Consider the following 18,105-nt stretch of genomic DNA (forward strand, 5'->3'; position numbering starts at 1 on the left):
GTGGAAAATATGAGGGTACTACCAAAAAATGCACTATTATAGCTGTGAAAGAGTCTGTGACATTTCTACTAATATAGAATTTGACCTAATACCTCTTTCGTTCTTCCACTGAAACAATTCTGTTTACCGCTGCAGGGGGTAGAGTTTGCCATTTTAAATGCATCTATCTCACTGATGATGCAACATTTTCCGAATGATTCCTTAAAAGTGGGCCAGTGATAATGTCTACATTTGGTTTGTAAGAGTCTGAATTGAGGCGGTGTGCCATGCCTTTGGGTATTTTTCTGAGTCTCGCAGACTGCTTTTTAAACATCAGTGATTTCTACTGTAGTGTGTGCATGTGCATGATTGTGTGTGTGTCTGTATTATGCATTTGTGCAGAATAAAATTAATGTATCCACACCCACAGACACACAAACAAAAGGTGCAAGAATTCCATGTTTGCACAGTGGATTCCTGTTGATAGAGCAGCACTATTCCCACAACCCACAGAGAGGGACAGCCTATGTGGGTGGTGGGCTGTCAGTCAAATCCTTATGTACAAGCGCAAGTGATCCATGAAGGGAGTTTGAGATTTCACTGTCATCCTCAGACTGGTCCACTGCAGATCCCCCCCCACCGCACCCCACCTTCTGACTCTGTTTCTGCTCCACCGACCACAAAGGCTGCATACTTTTTGCATGTGGCTAGAGCTGACTGCAAATCATTGAGGTGAACAAATAAGGTAGCCTCAAGATAGCCAGTGTCCCTCCCTATTTGTTGAAGCTAATTCTGCACAGTGCCATAAGGTGTGTGTTGAGTGGGTGTTACCCGCTTTACTACATTGGGGTGGAGGGTGTTGTTTTATTTGTTATTGTACTGAATCCCAGCACACCGTGTAAATGTGGTAATGGGTAATGTAAAGCATAACATTAGATTACTACCACCTGGTGCTACTGATGCTGCGTCTGCTCCTGCTGCAGTACCGCTACCTGCCGCTGGATGCCACCGATGCATCCTGAGCACATTCAGCGCTCTCCATGGTGCTGAAACAATTACCAGAGCAAATCCTCAAATGCGCAATCTAAAGCTTAATGTGCAAAAAGTGTGCTTAAAGAAATTTAACCCAGCCTACATTGTAATTATAACCCGCTGTAATCACGGGCATTAAATCATGTGTCAAAACAGCTGCCGTCGCTCATTTCACCCATGGGTAGAGAAATACTGATGACCCTTTCAAATCCACCTGTGGGACTGAGTCACAACAGGGGGCTTTGATTAGCTGCGTGGGGGAAAGGTGTGCAACAGTTAACTGTACATACTTTGCACAAACTGAAGGAAAAAGACAGTGAAGCACGGAGCGATGTTTCAGTGCTCCTCATGGGAGAGTTGTGGGATGGCGCCATGCAGAGGTGAGTGCGACGCGGAGGGTCTCGACCATCCAGACCTGTCCATCGCTCCAGTGTCGAGGGACCAGCATCAAGTCAGTCACCGGTAGCTACAATGATACAGGAAATAAAATGAATTACCTCACAAATAAAAGAAGTACGTGTGTTTGTTAAAGAGCTTTTCAATTTATATGCTCGACGGAAAATTGGCTAATGAGATTGTCAGAAAAAAAACTTCATCTGGGACACAGCCCAAATTCTCCGGCGTGTATTGTACAGCCAAATGAATAAGGCGTGTTAAAGGAGCGAAAATTTCAGAGAAGGAAAAAATCACCTCACGTTTTTCCAAATCTAAAGGGAAATAAATAAATAAATTCTTCTTTTCTTCTATATTTACTTACATTTATACTTCTAGTTAATAGTTCCGTTGTGTCTGTAGACCCTTTCAGAATATAATTAGGCAACATTAGTGTCTGTTTGTGAAGGACTGTGATTGTAAGTAATTTGCAATTTGGATGTTTGACATTCGCGCTTGGATTTTTCTTCTTTTAGTGTTTGTCCCCACTGTTAGAATCGGTTGCTCGTTGGCGGGGCTATTATTTTGAAAAGATTAGCCGGACGTTCAGCACTTCACCTGAGCCAGCTCGCCTCGTGAGAACTGAACTGTAAGACCGGCTGGCTGGTTGGCCACACTCGCGCTGGGTGCGCTGTGAAGTTAAATCGACTACGAAGCTGTCTCTCCTCTTTTAAAACCAAGAGAGCGAGCGAATATACCGACCGACAAACAAACATCTTCCCTCACATGTTTTATCAAACGCCATTTTTTGTGCGTTTTTTCTTTTTTTTTCTTTTTTGGTGAAGGACTCCAGAGCTTCGGCGCAACCCGCGGCGACTTCTCCTTCACCGTGCTCGCCTGGAGACGGAATATAACGCTTTAATGACATTTTCACTCCCGGATAAAGAAGCTCACTGAATGAAACTTTAGACTTTTTCTTCTGGATAGGTGAAGAAGCTCCGCTGTTTATTTTTCTATCTGTAGAAAAGGCGTGTTGTGCTGTGGACCGCTGTATGGGACGCACTTAAAAATGGTCGGTCACCTCAAGTTCCAGGTCGGGAGGTTAACAACGATGTCAGGACTCGCTGGTTTTGGAAAATGATTGCTGGCAGCACCGACGCTAAAATAATGGTCAGAAGATGTCTAGTAACGTTCAAACCGTTCAGGTGAGAACAAAGAGCTGACACCGTTTTCTTATAGCCTCCAGCATCGTGTGCATTCCCCCCTCGCTGCGTTTATGTTTAGCATGCAGTTTTATTTTTTGCTTGTTTTGTTTTTTGCTTTGTTTTTCTGACTGACTCAACTTCTGGCTGCACAGAGTTGCAAAGCCCTGAAAAATACAGTAATTCGGCAATGTGCACATGGAGGGCAGGGAAGGAGTGCATGCATGTGTTGTCACTCATCAAAACACCCACACACCAGATGTTCCTCCTATCAATTCCACCTAAATCCATATGGATAAAGACTGTAAATGTTGATAGAGCGTCTGCACTATTTGCAAACCGTGCTCTAACTTGCTGTAGTTTCATATTGCGTGGATCGTTGATCTACACCTGTGTGGCTCTGTTGCATTGGAGAGGAAGGATTCCTTACATATGAATAAAAGAGTTTATACTCAACTGAGCAGATCTCTGTCAGCCCTTCCTATTAAATTTTCTCTGATAGTGGCAGATTTTAAATCCTTAAGGTAATCTGTCCCCCTCCCTACAATTTGCCTTTTACCCAGTTTCCATTGCTGAAAGTGTTACATGTATGTAGTAGGGTAAGGGAGCAAAGCTGTGCAATCTTTGAAAAAAAAAAAAGGGGGGGGGGGGGGGGGGGGGGGGTAGTAGGATGGGGGTGGGGTGATGGTTGCATTCATGTTGCATGGAATTACTTCACCTGCCATCTACTCGGTAGATCAAGCATTAACTCAGAAACACATTCAGCTAAGCAGCTTTGTGATAAAGCCACACTAACCTCGACAGCACAGACAATGAGCGCTTGTTGCAGATTTGTGTAGTATCACATTTGACATGAAGCCAGATTTTAGACCTTGTATTCCATTATGTTTTTCCCTTAATTAAGAAAAAAAAAGCAGGTTGGTGAGATGAAGGTTCCCAGGCTCAATGCACAGATCCCTGAAAAAGCACAATAGTTGTGGTACATTAACCTTAAGTGATACCCCCAGGCTCAAGCCAAAAAAAAAAGTGCCAAAATGATACATGTGGAAACATAACCTCCAGTGAATTTTTATATGGTTCCGTTTCTGTGTATTAACTCCACAAATTAAGAGTCATTATGAGAATTTAGGCTCATTTAGGTGCCAGGAAAAGTTTCCTGGAAAACACTACAACTAACACCTACTCCCTACCATGCCTGGTAGAAATCCTCTCCCTTCAAAATCATCTACCTAGAGGCAAAATCTGATAAGTATATTTGTGAGGAAGCCAGTTAACTGATAGCACATCTCTCCCTCTGATCCAATTATAAGGAGCAGAACATTCACTTTAAGCCTGTTAATTAAAGCCTCGTCAGGCAGGACCGGGGCATAATCCTCTCATATCACCCACCTAACGCCACTTCGGAAAAACGGCTAAACGATAAGAGAGGAAACATTTGCCCTAGGACAGCATTAGACCAGCCTCTGCACTCCCGCGTGAGCTGAAAATCTCTTTTTCTCTTTCCATTAGCCTGTTTCTTACAAACATCGCTGCCTCTGCCTCATCCTCTGCACACTCACACACACAAAATATTCCTGCATCTAGGATAAATTATAAAGAAAAGATAAAGTGGATTTAAAAAAAACAACCTTTGTGTTTAGCTATAAAAAAAATTGTCTCTGAGTAACCCCTTTATCTTTTCCAAACTGTCACTGCCCTCCCCCTTTATCGCAATATTACAAAGCACTGACAAAAACAATGATTTCCAAATAACAGGCCATCTTCAGTAAAGGCCTGTACCAGATCGGGTTGACTTTTCTGCTTTCCTCACTGGTTTTCTGAGCAGATGTCTGTAGAGTAAGTGCATAATCCATGCAGGTGTAAGTATCTTCGGATCACGGCCTCACAGCGATGTCAAATAATCTCTTGATCACAATGACTGTATGGGTTTAAAGTCACATCGCATACTGAAGTGTTGCAGTCTGTTCCTCTGACAGTGATCAAGCTGTTCTAATACATTCCATAATATGCATGGAACAGATGGGGTGGGGTTGGGGGGGTTTAGTATTTCTTAATATTGCAGTTTCCTGGGAGAGACAAACAGCTAAATGATAAAGCAGAACAAATGAGAGCGTGCAGCAATGGTTAGATACTGAGACTTTGAAATAGCAACTGTGATTATGTTCTGTAAATCAATAAAGAAATTCTACACACACAAAAAGTCTGTTAACATGCTGACACTTTATTTATTCAAGCCATTCGCTGTAATCTTGACGGGCACGGTGATAATCACTTTAAAGTGTTGTTGAATAACCTGCTTTTGGCGCCAGAAAATAACGCTGAGAAGGAGGATTGGGAAGGCTCACGTCAAAATGTACTTGTGCACAAATTACTGTGTGTGTGTCCTGCGCTGTAAATAATTGAATTCAACCGTATAGCAGCTTGTATTTGGTGCAACCCATTAAACTCAAGCTATGATCAATATGACTTTTTCAATTTTAGTGTGTTCTTGTGTTCAAGAAGGATGAAAAAAAAAGTTTCTCAAAGAAGAGAAGCTTTGCTGGATTATACCTGATTGCATTTTCTGTGACTCAGGACAGGACACACTGGCTCTATCTTGAAGTCAGAGTCGCTCCAGTGGCTTGCCAAACCGCCAAGCTGTACACTTAACAAATTATTCGACATCATCTCTATCCCTTTTGATTAGATCAGCTCAGCAAATGTTCTTTTAAGTGGTCGTTCCTCCTCAGTGTTGATAGTAATTTGTTTCCTCAATATTAAGAGGTTTAATTCAGAAACTGGTGTGACAAGAGCTGCTTACCATTTCAGGAAGTGCTGTCAGATTTTATAGTGGGCCAGGCATTCATGTAAACAACTCATGCCTGGCTCTGGAGGAAAAGCAAATATAAATTATTCATATATTTGTTTTCTTCTACCACTTTAAGTTCTGTCCAAAAATTTTATTTGTGTGAATTGCCATAGTGATATTACAAAATCATGCATTTTAAGATGGGTATAATTTGTATGGTTAAAGAATTTACCCCCCAAAATATACATGATTTAGAAATATGGCTTAAGTTGCTGAATTAACTGCTGTTTATTTTACTGCTGTTTATTGTCACTTAACCCAGTTTTTAGGGGGGGGGGGTCCCATTTGTGGAGGTTATCAGTGGAGCAACAAACATTTTAAAAGTAGGGCTCGACTTGTTAGGCACAGAGGCTGACTGTTATTTTGTCCAGTGAATCAAAATCACTGACGGCCTTTCCTCGCTTCTTCCCCCAAAGACTCAGCATAATGAGATAACCTCTGATCCATATACACTGAAGAGAGTAACTTAACTAGGACAAGAATTATACAGACACCAAAGACCTGATTTTTAAACTCTTTTAAGCCAGCGATTGCATTCTCTCACGGTCGTCTAACCAGGCAGAACCGACACAGACCCTCACTTTCTTTTCCCCTCTGTTTTATGGTGACATTTTAAACATCTGATATTTGCCACAAAACAACGTTTTATGACAGAGGGCTGGCTGATGCCACTTTTTGTTTCAAAGACTTTAGTTGGCATTACACTTTCTTACCCGTTTTTAGCAACGTAATGCTTTTGGCTCCATTCTTCCTTCTTGATGCCTTTTTGCCCTCTCTCCCTGTGCACACCTTTCACATTGCATTAATAATCACTTGCTTTTCTTTTTTCTTTTTTTTTTTGCCCGCACTTAGCAGCACATTATTTTGGCAGTTGTTCTTGATGTGTGCCAAGCAGTAATGTCACAACACTAGTTTGTTTCAAGTGCCCTTTGGCTTCGAGAGTCTTCTCTTCTATGTGCGATCACTGCTCCGTTTGTGCTCTGCCTTCTGGAACTTCTTCCTTTTTTTTTTGACTCTGTTCATGTCTCTTCTCCACATTTTCTCCCATCCTCTCATCTTTCTATTTTCCTCCTTTTTTTTTTGCTGTCAATCATTTTATTCAACTAAAACGTGTCTTCTGTAATTGTTGGCATTTTCATCTCTGTGCAATCCTACTTTTTCTTTTCATGCTTTACACCTTTCATCACTTTTCCATTGTGTGGCTTAAAAATCTCCCTCTCTTATTTCTCTTTCTATTATTATATTATTATTATTATATTATATTCCAACTACTTTCCCAGAATATCAATTTACCTGCCCATCTTGATAAATATGCTTTTCCTGTCTTAACTCCCCTTTTATCCTTTCCCCTCTCCTCCCACTGTGTTGCAGGATATTCGTGGTGGGAATAGGCTTCTTCAGCCTGTGTTTTCTAATGACCTCTCTGGGGGGGCAGTTCTCAGCAAAGAGACTGGGGGACTCCCCCTTTACCATCCGCACAGAAGGTAATGACATGTTTTGTGTGTGACAATGAGAGCCCGCTTGCAAGTATATGTGTGTAAAAGCTCTTCCTCTGAATTAAAATGTTTCATGTTTTAAAATTGGTATACTGCATAGAAATCATGAGGAGAAATTCAAATACCACTGCACAACCAGTGAAATTGTGAAACATTACACCAGTGTGACCTTTAGTGGGAAAGCTGCTGCTTTTTTACTTTAAAGACTCAGAATTCATCGAAAGCTGCAGTGGTTGGATTAAGATCTTTATTTCAAAAACCAGAAGAAGAACCTTGGTGTCTCCACACCTTTGCACACAACAGTACACTTGAAATGAATCTTAATCCCATTAAAACATATATAATATGTACAGTGGCAGAAACAATAGAATAGAATTCGCATCATTTTAATGTCTCCATGGGACATTTTGCTTTACAGGTTATATGCCAATACAGTATATACATGGATCCATGTTTGCACACATGCATATGGTAAAACCCAGCACTGGATCTAAATGCACACAAACTGTAAGGGAGAGGATTGAAAAACAACAGCAGGACAAATGACTCTCTGAATCTGTTAAATCTGGAACTATATGTGTAAAGATTGCTGAGTGTCTGAAAGACTGGTTTGTGCAGTTGACAGGACCATCATTTCTACTTTACTGTTTGTTTATATTAAGAATATCAAACCAGCAAAATATAGAAAATTAACTTGAAAAATAATAAAACATCTTCATCAATGCATGCCTGTATTAAAACTTCTTCATATAAACTGGATATTTTACCGCTCTGAGGGCCGACCACACCACCCTGTCATCTGTTCCAAGTTCCTGGACACCAGAGCAGCAGCTATTACCCCACACAACACCTCACCTCTACTCTCATCCCATCCTCAGCATGTCTTTCTGCCTACTTCATAAATGCCGCAGTGTTGCCTTTCATCTTTCTCTCCACTGGATGTTTTTCATGTTACTGAGCTGGTTTGTAGAGCTAAGGACTCCACCTGTCTCCTGGACACTATGCCAAAAACCTTGGCCAAGATATCAACAAGTCTCTAGAAATTAGACTGGTACCCTCAGCTCTCAAATAGCTGCTGTTTGCTCCATTGTTAAAAAAACCTTACTTGAACCCTGATAACCAAAGTCAAACCTTCCGTTCATGAGTAAAATCCTGGAAAGAGAAGCTGCTTCCCAACGCCACAAACTCTTTGAACCCTTGGAACCTGACACACAGCACTAAGACTGCTCTCGTCAAGATTACAAATCACATCCTCTTTGCTGCAGACCCACATCAGCATCCTCATTCTCCTGGACTTTTCAGTAGCTTTTGGCAGTCTCTTATTCCATCCTCCTTGACTCTGTCCAACTATGTTCACCTCACAGATGTAGCGCTCTCCTGATTTCAGTCATATCTTGCTGACAGGAGAGATCATGTCACCTGGATGTTCCTTGTCTAGTACAGTCAGGCAGTTTCTCCCAAGAATCTGTGCTGTGACCTCTTCTTTTCATCATTTACCGCCACCATCCACTATTTTGAGCTGAGGTTCCACTACTATGCTGATGATACACAGTTAAATCTCAGCATTAAACACTCCAGTAAGCACCTTCCTCTGATCCTTATCAGGTTCTGGGAAACATCAAAATCTGAATGTCAACCAACTTTGTCAAGTTGAACAACAATAAAATCGAACTCTCGGTTGTTGTTTCTAAGCCATCGTCCTGAAAGTGGCTGATCTTTGCCTTAATGTGAATATATTCTTCATTTCACCATCTCCAGATGTTTGCAACCTGGATGTTGTTCTGGACTCTACTCTCTAATTCTCATCACATATCAAATCTGTCTCTAAATCCACCTTCGACCATCTGAAAAACATCTCCACACTTTGGCCTTGACTCCCAGACACAGCAGCTGAAACCCTCATTTATGCCTTGTTCACTGGAAAATCTGTAGAATGTTTAGAACTAAGGAGTTTTCATCCAGACTAACTCACTGGCTCCCAGTCAAGTCCCATATTATCTGTAAAATCATTCTCATCACCTAAAAATCCCTTCATGTCCATGCCCCACAAAATCTATTGGACCGTCTGTTCCCCTAAACCCCATCTCAGACTCTGTGTTCACATGTTAAAGTCCTTCTCTCCATTCCCTCACACCAGGCTGTGGTCCTTTGGGACAGAGCCTCCAGCACTGTTGCTCCCACTCTCTGCAACATGTTCCTCCCTGAGTTCTGCAACACACTCAAAAAGCATTTGAAATGTCACCTACTCACTAAAGCCTTTGGCTTTTGAATCTTTAAAAAAAATGGTCTAAAGCAGCGGTCCCCAACCTTTTTTGCGCAACGGACCGGTTTATGCCCGACAATGTTTTCACGGACCGGCCTTTAAGGTGTCGCGGATAAATACAACAAAATAAAACCAGTACCGGTACCTGAAAAAAAGAAGATTTATTCATAACACACGTGAAAAGACCAAGGAAAACCGAGTTAACGATAAAAACGATAACAAAATAACGCTGAAAACCGATAAAAACCCTGAAAACCATACATTTCACACCTGAGCCTCTACTCTCGCGGCCCGGTACCAAACGACTCACGGACCGGTACCGGTCCGAGGCCCGGGGGTTGGGGACCGCTGGTCTAAAGTAACCTTGGATTTCTTGAAATGCGCTATATAAATCTAAGCTATTATCATTATTACTGTTACGAGTTAAATCCTTAAATTTGACTCCACACATCACTTTGGCTGCTTCACTTACACTGCGTAGACACCAAGCTGTTGTCCAGCAAAGCCAAAACTCAACAATGAAATGTCTTAAATAAGCCTGCCAGCAATATCACATGAACAGGAGCGTAGGTTGACCACCACTGGTAAGGCAGAAAAAGAGAGAGTGCCATTGTAATCTCCTGCTGTCCAAGGTGTGAAGATAGAAAGTCAGAGTTCATTTTCTGGAGGCCAGCTACTTCCCACTACTGCTAGAGTTAAAATAAGAAACGCTGTGTCCTGAGGACATTTCCACATGTGTGTAGCATGTGTGTATGCTGTGCAGTAGTCAAAGCTTGCCGTGTGTCAGTTTGCGTGGGTGTGAGAGCAAGTTAAAGACGAAGCAAGAGTGTTCCTGTAAGTGTGAATCACTCAGGTGTTGGTGTGTGTGAGTGTGCAGTCTGTCAGAGAGAAAGATGAAGCAGTGAAAATGGAAACAGAAAATAGTGAGTTTTAAATGAATGCAGAGAAACTGAAGCGTATTAAAGCTCAGGAGCACAGTGTGTGAGAGAGATAATGGGACAGAGGGAAAGGGGTCATTTGGGATTACTTTGCTTGTGATAAATTGAGATTACTTTGTTTGTGTGATAAATTGGGATTAATGCATCTGTGTCAGTGTTTCTTAGCAAAATGTACTTGATTACTCAACCGCTCATGCACTGCAGCCTGCAAAGACATTTGGACCAAGCTCATTAAAAACTTGGTGTCCAGCTACACTTACCCATAGCAGTTAACATTGTCTGTGTTTGATGGCATGGTTAAATGTAGTTGTTTGTACCCACTGTGTACTTTAAATGTCTTTTTGTTTATCTATGCACAAAAAATGTCCCTATCTCTGTTATCCACTTTGCCCGGCAACATTTGTTTGTGTGTATGCCTTACTGTTTCACCTCCACTTCTGCCTTTTTGTGTGTCTCTGTGGTCTGCTGCCTCACACTGTTTTTGCTGATTTTCCGCTTTCTGTGTATTTGTGTGTGTTTGTGATGAGCCGGCAGGAAATTGGCTGTTAAATGGGGCGACAGTAGCAGTGTGGGACAAAATTGAAACCAGAGAGACTGAGAGCCCAATCCATCTGCTCTCTGTGAAATCAACCCCCTTAAAACAACTGGCCCTTTCATTAAGCCTCTACTCACCACCTGCAGAGCAGTAGACACATGTACACACACACACACACACACACACACACACACACACACACACACACACACACACACACACACACACACACACACACACAGAGTTGCACTCTTCTGCCAGTTCGTACATGTGACAACCTGCAATGTGACCAAATGAAAAATTATCTTCTTTTGCGGTGGAGGAACACCAAAGCAACTGCTTACAAAGCTTCGACATCTTTAAGAGTTCTGAGCAAATGTCTGTCCTCCTCCAAAACATCTTATGTACGCAAACGCGCGTTCCAACTTCTTATCTGGTGCGCGTCTTTTATTTTGACAGCGAATGCCCACCTGCGGACCACTTATGTGCAGCCCTGCTTATAAGGCTTGGTGTAGACTTCTGCAGGGAATCTTTGTAAAGGCTACAAAGATACCTGTAGAGCCTGATGGCGTTGCCTGGGTTCATGGTTGTGCTGGTGCATTTGGTGTTAATTATTGTGTATTTGTCCCTCAAACTTTGCCACTTCTTTGTGCTTTTCCTCACACCCATTCCGGTTTTGGCAATCTTCCTCCAGGAATTTGCTCCTTATATTGATGCTATGATTATTATTCCTTATTCCACACTGAGACAATGATTGTCATTCTCTCAATGACAAATTCCAAAACTGTGACAACAAAGTAGCTGCAATGTGCAGGAGGAATCGGCAGTACTAAGCACTCCCATCACAATAGCTGCGTCGACCTGTAGTTACATTTCTAGGGAGACTCATGTCAGATTTGTGGTAACGACGCAGCTATGGCACAGATCTCCCAACTGAAGCACAAATCCCCAGTAAACTGTCAACAGATGATTTAGTTGTCATCTAAAAGGACATCTCTCCATAGAAAATTTATTTAGCTGTAGAAAATGAATGCTAGTCCTGTGAGATCACAGAACAGAATATTCGTAGGCCAAATGCTTCTATGCTTCTTGTTTTTTCCTCCATATTAATGTTAAAGTGGCCACTGCACACAGTTAAGGAGGAGAATCATTTTTGGAATAGAAAAGTAAAAATTTTACGATTAGCATAATATTGCTTTTAAAAGCTTTGAATTGAGCATTCCAAAACCGAAGGTTCATTTTGTGAAGCAAATGCTATCATTCGCTTAAGTGCTATTTTGTAGAGCTATAATCAGCAGCAGTAGCCCATAGAAACATAATTAGCTTTGTTTTTTATTTAGATGCTTTTCTATTTTTACTTTAGTACTTGATATTAATAAAGCAATTTTACAGCTTGACAATAATACAGCTGAGATACAAGTTATAGGTTTAAAATTTCAGAGAGAAAAAAGAGAAACTGGCCACAAAATGAAGTGTGTTTTAGTTGTCTTTATAATTTTTCCTCAATCGATGGGCTCAATTCTCTCAGCAGAAAAGTCACTCTCACCACTCTTTATGAACAAAACAGTTAAGGCATTTTTCATAACACAGACTCACCTGTGCAAAAGGCACTCAAACAATCAAAAACCTTTTTTCACATTTGTCAAAACATGAATAGTCAGTCAGTCACTTCAACTCTGCGATAAATGAAAAGGAACCTTTCACCACCCTTAAAAGACTGAACCATCAAAATGTTTCGTTTTTTAAAAATCCAAAAGAGTTCTTTAAAAAATGTGGGTTTCAGAAGCAAAATGAAATGTAAAGGAATTTTTTAAAAATCTTTAAAGCGGTTAATTTGTGAACGTCTTAATGACCTCTTCTGTCCTGTGCCAGGAATAGTTATTGGAGAAGAAAAGGTTTTGGTGATGACCCTTATCCCTGTACTAAGTTTAAATAAAGTTGTACCTTATTATGTTTTTAAATGCACAAATGCAAAATACTTAATCTAATCTCTTAAATAATTATAACAACAATGGCAATAATAATAGTAATAATAATAATTAATTTTCTTTTTTATTATTTTATAAATGTTTATTTTTTTTTATAAATTAATCTTCAACATAAGTTTCTTTATTCACAAGTCACAAAGACAGTGGTGGCAGATTATTTAAAATGATATTTTGTTGACATGGCAACAGGACACAGATGGTTGCTGGATGGTTGCTGAGTTGCCTACTAACTATCACATGTAGCGTTACTTCCACTATGTTAGCTTTAAGTGTTTATATAACATTAGCAGTTGCAAACATTTCAGCCTTTGGAACGCAGCTGATTTAATAACGGTGCTGCACGTCCTGTTTTGCTGTGGTGGTGTCTTTATAATTTTTTCCAGTATATGGTATACTGGTACACAGAAGGAACAGGGTCAACAGAGGCTGGTTACAGGTGTTGTTACCAGGAAAAACCAGTATGTTAAAAGCAAAAGATTTAGAGAATAGTTAGTCTGTCTCAATACTGTTGATCAATGGTATTGCCAGGTGTCTCAAATAAAATTGTAACAGGTTTTTCAGGATAACAGAGCAAAGTCCTTCCAGAAGTCTTACTGCAGATACAATAGCCATCCTCTTCTACATGTAGGTTGTTGTTTTTCCTGGCATGTTTAGCTTCTGCTTGTAGGTGACTGTGGCTTCTGTCAGTACTGGAAAAATTGCAATCTTGGTTGATAGGGTGTCTATGGTAATAAATGAAAATGAGTACCGCTTTGTTTCAGAATTTTTGTTGGTATTGTAAGTATCAGTTGTGCAGACATTCCTATGTCAAACACACACATACACATGTCTGAAAAGAATTACTTTACTTCATCAAGGGCAAGAGGTTTGTTTCTTTCAAAGGTCATGATGGGAACCGCATCATACGCAGGTGACAGTGTGTGCTAAAAAAGACTAGAATGTGGAAAAAACTAATGTCCTTCAGAGCTCACAGCAATTGTTAAGTCGTTTCTTTTGCCTCAGTATTCATATATTCCACTTTAACTGTCATTGTGTATAAGCCTCTTTTCTTTCAGTGTTTGGGATGTCTGAGTCAGGTGCTGTCATCTCATTTTAATAGTCAACCATGATGTGATGACTACATTCCATCAGAAGTATACAAGGGGCTTTTCTTTATATAAATCAAATTTATAGGATTTCATATCACACTGTGGCATAGTCATTTTTACAGAGATTTCAGTTTGCTGTTTATACACAATAACAGACAAATTTGTGTAAGGCTTTGTCACCTTAGTGGGAGCTACGCTGATAGTTATTGTTTGGGTATTAGCTGCATTTCGTTGCCACCTCTAGCTTCTGTGGATTATCGGCTTCCACTGGATGTTCAGAGTACAGGGTTTTCGCTCAAATCCCCATTTCTCCTCAATGACTCATCAAGAGCTGCGAGCCGGATATGGAGAGGTAGGGGGCTCAATAGTGAAAATGCAGAGGATGAGGGAGGTGTCAGAAGAATAGATACTGCACGTGCTTGAGTCTCTGATATGGCAAAAGAATTAGATCTTTCAAGGTTACATTGCTCACCAAAGAGAACGAGAAGGAAAAACAGGGTGAAAAGGGTACGTAAACACATGCTTGGTTGCAATCACTAGACACGGGGAACATTTAGCTTAATCATAGTCCCTCCCTGTGGAGTTTGTTCATACATTACATTACAAAAAGGACCCATGACAGTCTCTTTACCCTGAGTATGTTTTTGGATACAATGTTTCCACACTGTTTAGATGAGACCCTAATGGAACAGATAATATAACGGTAGATTTTCTGCCTTGGTTTTACATTTTGTGGCTTTACCATCTGCCTGTTTGAAACTGTTATCATTCAAATACCAGAAATTATAGGCTGTATGGAATAGAACAGTTATTGACGAGAGCAGAAGGCTCTGTTTGGAAATGATGCTGTGCTTAGACCCAAGCAGCGGCCGAGACTAATGGTTGCTTGAATCGCATTAAATAGAGTTTTGTGATGTTCGTCTCAAAGTTTCCATGCCATCAGCTATAAGGACTCATGCTAGTGTGACACATGCTCAGAAAATATTTTTATTTGTGCCCTACAAGAATTGCAGTGTCAAATTTACACTAAAAGCAACTGCAACGTGAATGCATATACAATTTGATGATTATGAAGTGTATTATTTAATGTATACATATATTTCAGTAAATCAGCATGCAGTATAGTAGGTACCAGTCAAGCATATCACCCCCCCCCCCCCCCTCGTGTAATTTTTTTCCCCACACTGGATGTTCATCTCCATCATACGCTCCCTGCAGTTATGTTTCCTTCTCATCGCTTCATGTCGAACAAATCTGGCATGACAATCTTTCGCATGTCGCTGGTGCTAGGTGCAGCGGAGGAGTCACTTGGGGAGTACGCTTTGTCAGTGCACACATAGCCTGTGGTGTTTGAATGGACTGTGGGAGTGTGTGGGTTTAGGGTTTGTGAATCTGTCTCGGTAACACCATCCATGTAGGTACAAAGTCCTAAAAAATAAAATGATCTGGAAGTGAATAAATGTTTAAGGTAATAATAAGATAAGATAAGATAAGATAACCTTTATTAGTCCCACACGTGGGAAATTTGTTTTGTCACAGCAGGAAGTGGACAGTGCAAAAGTTATGAGGCAAAAATTAGAATACAATAAGAATAAATACAGTACACAACTGTACAGAATAGAATAAAATACTATATACAGTAGAATAAAATAAAATAAATATACAATAAGATAAAAATAGAATACAAATACAAATACTATATACAACTGAGTAAAAAATACAACGATAATAATAATAATAATAATAATAATAATAATAATGATGATGATGATGATGATGATGATAATAATAATAATGATAATATAATATATTTAATAATATGTTGATTGTAGTAGCACTTTAAAATAATGTTATACTTTTAAGCATTAGTAAGTGCTTAATTAGTCATTTATATATCATTCATTTGTCATTTGTCATACAGATACATTTATTCATCTGTTACTGTTACACCATGTACTGCTATCACTGCTACTACATCACTGCTAGTAATAATAATCATAATCACAGTCATAATGATATATTTGTATTTATAAATGGCATACTAAGAAGGAGTAATGTTATATAAATGATGAATTAGGCACTATGTTACTAATTATTAATAATGCTTAATAGTGTGACATTATTGTTAAGCGCTACCCTAAAGTCCAAAAATAGACAACTTTCCCTTTACCATTGCCTTTGTCCATTAAATTCAAACTCATCATTTATTTATATCAAATACATACAAATACATAAATTATACCTTAAAAACTAATTAATGACAGCCATTGGAGATTTTGGTGTACTTGAGCATTGAACTGATTTTTTTAACCATCATCTATAAAAGCTAAGAAAAGTTGTTTATTCCTTAAGTCTGTGCCACAGAGGCTGGAAGTGCAAAATTGTTTTTCCCAGTATTTATGGGAAACATGCCAAGATATTAATGTAAAGTAATAGTCAAATACATCTTTTCAGTTCGACCTTTAAGTACAGTATGTTGGTAATTGGGCAGCGCTATTTAGAATCTAAATACCATCTGCATTCATAACTGTCCTTACCAACTTTGTTTCCCCTTTCTACAAACTTCAGGTCATTCACAGTGGTCGTTCTTTTTTTAGCCCATTCCTAACACCAATACATATTAATGGAAACCCTTATCCAATTTTCAAGTAAAGAGGGCCATTGTTCTGATCTAAGTGCTATTACCCTGCTATAAATGAGAAATTTCTCCAAAGCACATTATATTATGGTTATGTCCCAGGGAAGGTTACTCTGCAGCAATATGCTGCTTCAATTACCCAGGATGCATCAAGCTTTGTCTACAGGCCGCTAGCTCATCATTTCCTCTGCCATAAGCTGGTTATTTTCCCCAGGTCCTGATAGTGTCATACTCAAGTGTGCTCATGCTTTCTTTCCGCAGATACGCAGCGATGGTGCAAAGCAACAGGCCCTGTCGCCTGACAGTTTGGGAAAGCTACTGATTGTATTATGTCTGTGTTGACAAAAAGGCAGCTGTGTTTGTCTGGCGTCTTTACTGGTCTTGGCTGATAAAGCTATGAAAGCATACCAAGCATGACTTGAGATTACTCTTACCTCAAGCCACCCATTTTTTCCATTTCACTTTTCTCACCTCATCTCATATTTTGCCGTCAGACGTGACTATATTAAGCATCCAGTCTGAGACTGAATAATAGCCAGATGTCACTTTTTTTGTTTCTTCAGCTCACTTCTGCATGTTCCTTTGCCTGCTTTTTCAATAATGGTAGTAAATTAAAATTGACATCTTTCTTTGCAGAGCTTCTCAAAATCTGCTAGAAAAAAATGTGAATGCATAGCCAGTCAGAACACAAGCCCTGCAACATTTACATCATGTACAGTACCCCCAGCCTCCTCTGTTGTCATTGTACATGTTGAAATCAATTTCCCTGACATGCTGGAAACAGTAATATATGGGCAACGGCAGATGCCAGTAATAGAATGAACAAATCATTACTATTCTAGACTCGTGCATTCAGTGGCAAATAAAGTTAAGGCTTTAATGTTGGGAAAGACTGAGATTTTTCATTCTTGCTGTTTGTAGACAAATTAAAACATGCAGTAGTACTGCCAAGATCATCAAGTGATAACATTCAAGTTGTCACTTGAAACACTGTGTTAAATGGGAAATGAGAAGTTTTAAGAATGATTTTTTCCATAACATCAGACAGCATAAAATACAACATGTCTCAAATATAAACCCAAATAAGAACTTTAATAAACTCCCTAAATATTGTCCTTTCTACAAAGCTATGCCCATACATCCAGTTGTTCCTCCAGAGTTTGCTCTAAAATGGGTTTACATGCCATACTACAATTGTATTTACAAAAATACAGAAAAATAAAAATGTCCTGGTGAAATTAGATGGAAAGCAAAACTAAACTACTGTGAGAAATGCATGCATAAGCGGCCATAAATAAATGATGTTGCCAACTCTGATTTTAGAATTGTGGCACAGTAAATCACGTATACTGTACTGTAGCTAAAGTGCCTTGTTGGATACATTGCTTATGTGGCATTTCAACGCCTATGAGGGCACTGGTGCTATTTCAGGAATAGCTGGAAGGAGGAAGTGACACATCTCTTAGGGGTTAGCAAAGATGCAGTATAGATAGGCAGATGAGGAGAAAGCAAAAGATGAAAGAGGTAGGTCTAATAACGGTTAACTCTGCTTGGCTCTGCTTGTTTGTTTTACTGTGTGCCATATGCCTGTTTGATTTGCATCATTTGCTGCATTCACAGTGCAGCTTTGTTTCATCTTTGGCTCTCTGTCCTTTTCTTTCTAGAACTCCTGTTGTGTTTTTAGTTATTTGTGCTGGCACATAGTTTGTCGCATGTATTGTCAGTG

General features: G+C 39.7%; 1 protein-coding gene across 2 annotated transcripts in view; it reads left to right on the forward strand.

The window, feature by feature from the left end:
* The first annotated feature begins 2,013 nt into the window (after positions 1 to 2,013).
* LOC120729185 (alpha-1,6-mannosylglycoprotein 6-beta-N-acetylglucosaminyltransferase B-like) overlaps positions 2,014 to 18,105 on the forward strand; it is a 109,254-nt gene continuing 93,162 nt past the window's right edge. For both annotated transcript variants that reach the window (XM_040024704.1, XM_040024703.1), the window contains exons 1-2: positions 2,014 to 2,588; positions 6,805 to 6,917. In XM_040024704.1, coding sequence (XP_039880638.1) covers positions 2,521 to 2,588; positions 6,805 to 6,917 — 181 coding nt within the window. In that variant the 5' untranslated portion in view covers positions 2,014 to 2,520. The remainder of the gene's footprint in view (positions 2,589 to 6,804; positions 6,918 to 18,105) is intronic.

The sequence above is a fragment of the Simochromis diagramma genome, unplaced genomic scaffold, assembly GCF_900408965.1.
Source record: "Simochromis diagramma unplaced genomic scaffold, fSimDia1.1 OVJJ01000302.1, whole genome shotgun sequence".
Lineage (NCBI taxonomy): Eukaryota > Metazoa > Chordata > Actinopteri > Cichliformes > Cichlidae > Simochromis > Simochromis diagramma.